The sequence below is a fragment of the Hipposideros armiger genome, unplaced genomic scaffold (genome assembly GCF_001890085.2).
Source record: "Hipposideros armiger isolate ML-2016 unplaced genomic scaffold, ASM189008v1 scaffold_377, whole genome shotgun sequence".
Taxonomy (NCBI): domain Eukaryota; kingdom Metazoa; phylum Chordata; class Mammalia; order Chiroptera; family Hipposideridae; genus Hipposideros; species Hipposideros armiger.
Window position 1 is genome coordinate 935,652 of NW_017731727.1, and position 7,691 is coordinate 943,342.

General features: G+C 45.5%; 1 protein-coding gene across 2 annotated transcripts in view; it reads right to left on the reverse strand.

Moving 5' to 3' along the window:
- Positions 1 to 7,691, reverse strand: part of COL4A6 (collagen type IV alpha 6 chain) — a 314,136-nt gene that overhangs the window by 37,109 nt on the left and 269,336 nt on the right. For both annotated transcript variants that reach the window (XM_019662440.1, XM_019662438.1), the window contains exons 14-16: positions 2,116 to 2,175; positions 992 to 1,036; positions 434 to 487 (exon numbers count right to left, since the gene is read on the reverse strand). In XM_019662440.1, coding sequence (XP_019517985.1) covers positions 434 to 487; positions 992 to 1,036; positions 2,116 to 2,175 — 159 coding nt within the window. The remainder of the gene's footprint in view (positions 1 to 433; positions 488 to 991; positions 1,037 to 2,115; positions 2,176 to 7,691) is intronic.

A 7,691-nucleotide genomic window follows, 5' to 3' on the forward strand; every position in this document is an offset into this window, starting at 1 on the left:
TTTGTTGTGGTCTGAAACTTTGTGCCCCCCACTTCAATTCATGTTGAAAACCTAATGCCCAAGGTGATGGTATTAGTAGGTAGGGTCTTTGGGAGTTGACTGGGTCATGAGGGCAGAGCCCCCACGATTGGGATTAGTGCCCTAATAAAAGAAGCCTGAGCGAGCTAGCTCGCCCCTTCCACCCTGTGAGGACACAGCAGGAAGCAAGCAGTTTGCAAGCTAGAAGAGGGCCTTCACCAGAGCCCAACCCTACTGGCACCCTGATCTCAGGCGTTCCGTCTCCAAAACTGTGAGCAATACATTTCTGTTATTTATAAGCCACCCACTCTGCAATATTTTGTTATAGCAGCCCAAATGGACTAAACAGCGTCTATGGCGATTCTCCACCCTTCCACCTCCCTGATCCTGGATTTTCGCCTCCCAACAACATTACCTTAATTCCTGGCAATCCATTAATCCCAGGGAAACCTGAGGACCCCTTCTTGCCCTGTGAAAGAAACATACTTACAACTAAATTGAATGTCTAAGAGCATAAGAGGGGCTGGTTTGGGGGTTAAGCCAAGGGAAATGGCACAGGGATCTTGGCGGGCATTCCAAGGCATGTGCAGATTCAACCCAACCCTGGCATTTGTAAAATGTTCCAGAAGGCAATATGGCACACTAGGTCGCCAACTTGCATGTTAGGAAGTACAAGGGCCATAAGGCTAGAGATGAATACAAGTGGGCTGGCCTTGCTAGGCCCAGATAACATGTTCAAGAATGGCTGCATCATAGCATGGCATGGCATGGCACCAAACTTAACACTAGATACTCATCTATTTGGGTACAGACAGAAGAAGAGAGCGGCTGGGATTATACCAATCCAAGGAGGTGGACAATTGGCATTACAAACAGTGTCTCCCTTTGGATTGATGGTCATGTTCAGTAAAGCAATGGGACCTTTTGCTTCAGATTTTATACACCCAGGCTTTAATGATAGTAACCAAAATACCTGGCTCCCTGGAGGGCCTTGGACTCCTTCTAAACCCATGGGACCCTGTAAAGAGAATAAATGCACCTTAGAAAGATTAATAGCTCGCACTTGAAAAAGCCACTAGACTTACATAACAAAGCTATCCAACTGAGTTCAGGATTTGGCCTCTCCTAAAATCAGGTAAGAGAATGTTCCTAGACCTAGCTTAATGACTTCTTTCTAAACACTAATCCATCAGGCTGAATAGCCACACAGAACTTTTTAAAGAGCTAAATAAATGGAAACATTTTAAGTACTAGGTGGAATTTGGTAGAAGGGCTGGGTGGTATTATACTTAGTCTGCATTCGTTCCAAGTCATGAGATTTTTAAATAGATTGTGGAAGGGCCACCGGTCTCTCACCCCAGATGCATTCTTTGTTGGTGATTATGCGTTTTCAAGACAAGAGAGTAGGGAAAAGTGGAGAAAGAAATGGCAGGGTAATGGTAATGGGTGAACATTGCTGAGTACTCAAAAGACTCTTTAACAAGTTTCATGACCAAGCTAAAAACACGATTTTCTGAAATGTTACTTCTTTAAGGCTAAGGTTATCCAATTGCTTACAGCCTAAGATCCAGGTGCCTGAAGCTAAGGATCAGAGAGGCTAACAGTACTTTTTTTCCACTTGAAGTAAGATTATTATTGGAAAATATTCACTCCAAATATCACTATGTTCTAGAACTTCCCAAGCTTGTTTCTGTTCCATAGAGATTGTACTTGGCCCTCTTTCTTCCATTCATGATCCGCCTCTCACACACACACCCTTGCCCACATTCCCTCAGGATAGAATGAAATGAAAGTAAGACAACACTCACAAAATTACTTAGCTCAAAAGATAATTATACATGAGGACGTGGAGAGTAAATAGGCTGAGGTGTCACCTAGTGTAAGGGGTACATCATGTCTTATTCAAGGAAGCCGCTAAGTCAAGGGAATGGGGCAGAGTGGAGAGAAGGAAGTCTTAGGGACAAGCCAGAAGTGTGAGGAAGAGAAACAAGAGAGGCTTAAGTGGCTATCATATTACATAGCATAAAGATGCCAACAGGGACTAAAATGGACCGGGTGACTTAACAGACCCAGGCAAGCACCATTAAAGGTTCTTACCCTAGGTCCTGGCAGACCAGGGATTCCCTTTTCTCCTTTTTCGCCAGCAGTTCCAAATCCCTATAGGAAAAAAAGAAACCATAAGTTATAACATTCATTTCCTCATAGGTCTCCTGACTGCATGCAAAACAAGTAGGTAATTTCAAACCGGCTCCACTGTCCCACTGGGGGGGCTTACCATGCTGACTCTGTTGTTACTGCCTGAGGAGCACATAAGGCCTGAATATAATTTGGACCACTCATTTAAGGTTCCCTTTTGGTTCCAAAAGTAATATCTTCTCCCCCAAACACTATTACATGTAGTTATAGCAACATGGACTAACAGCATAGAAATATTGAAATATCTGACCTCGTAGACTTTGCAGGTGGGGAGACTAACACTCAGAAGTGCTAAGCATCCTTTCCATGAGAACAGGCTGCCTTCCACCATCTAAGAGCTTGGTTCTCTGACCCACGAATGGAGAATTGTGTTACTCCTTGGGAGTCATTATTAGAGGAGGGAGCTTTTGCCCATTGGAGACATGATGACTGCAATATTCTCGGTGTGGTCTAGAATCCTGCAGGCCCTAGGAGCATTCCAAAGGGGACTGTGACATGGTCTCCAAACCCTCTTGCCCTGCTCACGGTAGGTGAGAGCTTACAGCCCTCATGACTTACAGCCCTCAAGGACATGACTTTGGGATTCTCTATGGAGAAGCAAAAATCCAGAAAGCAGAGTGAATGAGAAAGAGCTTCCTCTCCTCTGGGTCGAAGGCAAGCATATTCTGGGCCCCTGAGATACAGAAGAGTTCATTACCTAAGTGGATAAAGTCTTTCACAGCAAACTGAATTGAGGCCATTTTGTAATTTTTGTTTAAATGTTGACTTTCTGGAAGGTAGATTTTGGCAAACAACATTTAGGTCTATTGTGAGTGTAAAGGAGGCAGCAAAGCTTTCTTACATGTAAGTGTGTGATAGATGCTACATGTCACTGTGGCATATTACCTGTTGTCCTCTTGCTGTGACCTGGCTCAGCTTCACAAAGGGTGAAGGCACTGCTCCAATCCCATCTGTAGTTTTTACTGCCTCTTGTGTACCCAGAGCATTCCCATGGGTACTGAAAACTGGCTTGAATAGCCCTTGGCGTTCTAGGCCCAAGGTGTTTTTGTTTTTTAATGTTGGTTGTTTTATTGTCTTTTTATTGGGGGAGAGTGTGTGTCTGTGAAAGGCCTGGTTCAAAGCAGGCTTTGGTTTCTATTTGCTTTTCTTTACATCTACAGTTGTGTGTCAAACAGCTGAGAACGCATGCTAAATAGGATTTCTATTTGAAAGGCCTGGGGGTGAAACTAAATGCAAAGTTATTTGAAATCTTCATTCTGTACCTCAAATTGGAAACCAAGGCATGCTGCCACCTGGTGGAATGTGTCTAATTGGCCTCTGAAGTCAAACACCTCATGCAGCCTTCCCTGGCTGGACGATGGAAGCTCTGGCAGCCCATGTTGCTCCAAACACTTAAAGCGCTAAGAGGGGTTATATGTGAAAGTTCGTAAGCAGAAGGCCTATATCACACTCCAGTCTCCTCCAAGGCACATCACTGCAGGCCGAATACATACAAGGTAGTCCAATACATTGTTGATGAATTAAATGGAATAATGACCCAGAGAACAAAACTGTTACAAAGGGCCGAGGAAAGAATGTCCAGGAATTGTCTCATGCCTCCCGCCTATCTTGCCACAGTCATAAAAACAAGGGGGCCTTGTCCTCCTTCAGAAAGCAGAAAGAGCCGCTGGACTCTTGCTTTCTCAGGCAGAAGGTCTGAGAACTTGCGCTACAAGGTGAACGAAAATAAAAACACAAAAAGTTTCAACAGGAAACAAAAGAAACATTAAAGAAAGTAATTTGTGAGTGTGGGTTAAAGCCAATCAAAAATACAACTTGGGAAGATATTGGGCTGTAGGCTCAGCTTGTCTCTCAGCACAGAGAGGCACCGTACAGGGCCCTGCTGAACAAGCTGTTCTAGCAAGATGTCCTGGGACCAGGCCCTGTGACAACCAGTCCTCGTCACGAGCTGTCCTGCACCCACCGCTCCTACTCCCCTTCTAGTTCGTGGCCAGGAAAGCCTTATTAGAGCACTAGCTTAGCTGTTTATAGGCCTGATCTCCAGGGTCCTTGTCTCCTGACATTTTTGGTTCAAAGATATTAGTGGCTTGGCAAATAAGTCAATTTCAGTCACATGGCCAGGAGTAAGGGGGGATGACATGGTCACTGAGGAAGGGTGAGGAGGGTCGTGCAAGAAAAAGGCAAGCTGAGTTATAAAAAGAGTCCCAGGGATGTAAAGTACAACATAGGAAATATAGTCAATAATATGGTAATAACTCTGTATGGTGCCAGGTGGGTACTAGACATCGCTGTGATAGTTCACAAGGTATATAAATATCTAATCGCTATGTTGTGCACCTGAAACCAATATAATATTGTGTTTCAACTATAATTAAAAACTAAATATAAAAAATAAATAAAAATTAAAAATAGTTAAATAAAAAAGAAAAAGAAAGAAAGAGGCAAGCTGCAAACACTAGGCTGCAACCAGGGGGTGTCACGCCCCACTCTCAAGTGAGAGACACTTTGGTCACAGGTCCTCGGAGGCGTGCTCCCCTAAGAGGCAGGCCACCACGCTGTCACACACTGCTCCAGCTTCTCCCCCAACGCAAAGGGCTCCCCACGGCCCCGGTGAAGGCAAGGGACATGGCTAGATGCCCCCTCCACAGCAAGGGCGGCTTCTCTAACTGAGAAAGTCAGGAGGGACGCTGAAGCCATGAAAAGGGGAGTGAGGCTGTGGGAGTGAGGTGGGGAGGGATTTGTGGTGATATTTCGGAAGCTAAATTGCAGAAATCTGTTCTATAATACTTAGCACTGTGAAGGTGACTTGAGATTTGAAACTTGAGAGGTTAGGGAAGTCTTTCTCAATTCTGGCCATGTTACACCACTGCTCTTGCCCCTTGGGGTGCCAGGGTTCAGGGCCCAGCTTAAGTCTGACAAGCTGGGGCTCCTCCTCCAAAGGACCCACCTGAAGTACCTGGAAAGCCTGGTGTTTGACGGAGAACCCCACCTGCCCAGTAGCTGCCTCAGATCCACTCAGTAGGTACCTCAGGATTTGCCAGTTTCTTCTCTTCTCTCTCCCTTCATCTCTTCCATTTTGCCTTACCCTGTGTTTTCTGGTCCCTTGGACAGAGGGCACACAGGTATTGATTCTGACAATCTCTGTGAGAGTACCTGTGGCCTACAGGTGTCAGTGTGCTCGTGGGGATGATGGGGTGACTGTGTGAAGCTGGGACTGAGCCAGAAAATCAGGGGTATTTGGTCACTGCAAAGGGGGCGAGAGAAAGAAGGTGAGGCCTAAATCTGTCAGGTTGGCCACTTGTCAGCCGCTCCTGCAAAGGTCTAGGCTCAGATGAAAAGGAAACAAATGGTTAAAGGGAACATTTTGGATTCCCTGGAGATTTCCATCCTCAGCACTGCCTTGTTTCTCAGTGAGTGTGGATAATTGGAAGCTGATGTGAGGACTTTGGTTTTTTAGAATTGTGTTTCCTCTGAAAAGCCCAGAGTATCTGAAACACATTACCACCTTTTTTCTCACAACTTTTCTGTCAGAAGGCACGTATGGTACCTTGGAATGTTCCCAGCAGATAGAGATGCTAGGAGTGAAGGAGCTACATGATTTGGCCAGGGTTGCACATCAAATTTATGCCTAAGTGGGCTGAGAACTCCGGTTTCTTGATTCCCAACCTCTGAAAACATGCTGTCCTCTATAAAGGGAGATATTTTTTTCAGCTTGGATGTCTTTACAGGGGTTTCTGTTTTTCAACCCACACTGTGAAACACTGGCAGTGCTGAGCTTGAAACGGTATTGCAATTTATCATCCGGCATTGTTGTCAGCCGGTCTTTCTTTCTTTTACAGGACAAAAGAGAGCAGGGTGAAATTGCAGCAGGGGGAATCCTCTGAGGTAGAACTGGGAAGAGAATGGGAGGGAGGGAGAGAGAGAGAAAGGGAGCCTGAGCCGGTGAACCCTCCAATACCAGAGATCATAAATCTACCACCATATTGACAAGAATGAACTGGACTGTAGGGGGCAGTATGGTATGGGGAAAAAGCCCCGAATTGGCTAGAATTCAAAACAGCTGAATTTTAGTCTCAGTTCTGACAATAACTTGCTGTGTGACGTTGGACAATCCTCTTCATCCATTCAGATCATGGTTTCCTCATAAGTGCAAGGAGATAAGCCCAGCCCACCTAGCTTTCCTTACGAGCATGATGTGAGGTAACTAGACGCAATATGCAATGTTCACAAAGGAAGGTGCAAACCATCTTCCCTAACTCACTTGCAAAGTACTTTATACCTGTGATGTCCAATAGAAATATAATGTGAGCTACTATGTTATAGCCACATTAAAAAGGAAAATTAATATTTGAGATTATTTTTAGTAACTTTTTTTTAATTGGGGAATTGGGGAAGGGGGACCAGCCAAGTTGTTGTTCTTCAACCTTAGTGGTGGAGGGCGCCAGTCGCCATCTGGCTGCCCGTCGGCAGCTTGGGGCCTCTAAGCTCAAGGTACTGTGTTCAATCTTAGTTGCAGGTGGGCATAGCCACCATCCCATGGGGGAGTCGAACCAGCAGCCTTGTTGTTAAGAGCGCACGCTCTATGCACCCTAGTTGAAGCCACCACCATGTTTCACCTGTACTGTTGTAGTAACTTCTGTTTGCACCCTCCCTACATTCTCCACTCCCCTTCGCTCCCCCCACACACACACACACAAGAGGGATCTTCAAAATACAAGTCAGAGCCTAATGGCTTGCTACTGCATGTAACATAAAAGCTACATTTAACATAAAAGCTACATTTGACTAACAAAAGTTTTTATGATCTGACTTCTCTCTGCCTGTTTCTTGGCCTTGCTCACTCTGCTCCCACCCACTCGCCTTCTTTTTGTTCCTCAAAAGCTCTGAGCTTTTTTCAAACTCAGGGTCTTGGCACTTACGCTCTCTCAGCCAGAAAGAATGATCCTGACCCTCACATGGCTTGCTCCCTCAGAATACGCACTTCTTCAATGAGGCCCTTCTTGACCACTTTCCAAAGCAGCCCACTCCATTCCCCATCCACACTCCACCATTTTACCTTTTTATGTCTTCTATGTATCTCTTACCACTATGAACTTGTTCTTGACTCATTTATTTACTCATTTATTGTCTGTCTTTTCCTTCGCTGCCTCATTAGAATGTACACTCCTCAAGGACAGAGACTTCTACTTATTGGACTGTTATTTACTCATGTAGTCTCAGAGTCCAGCAGAATGCCTAGCACATAGGAGCCCTCAAAAAATAGTTGTTGAGTGTAAAAAACTAAGATACAAGGGCAGGGGCCGGCCGAGTGGCGCGATGGTTAAGAACTCACTTGGGATGCCAGAGGGCCCCGGTTCGGATCCCACATATGAGGGCCAGTGACACTGCCCTCTGCAGCTGAGATGCTGAACAACAGCTCAACCTGGAGCTGGGCTGCCATGAGTCGCCGGCGATGGCGTGGGCTGCAGTCCTTGTGG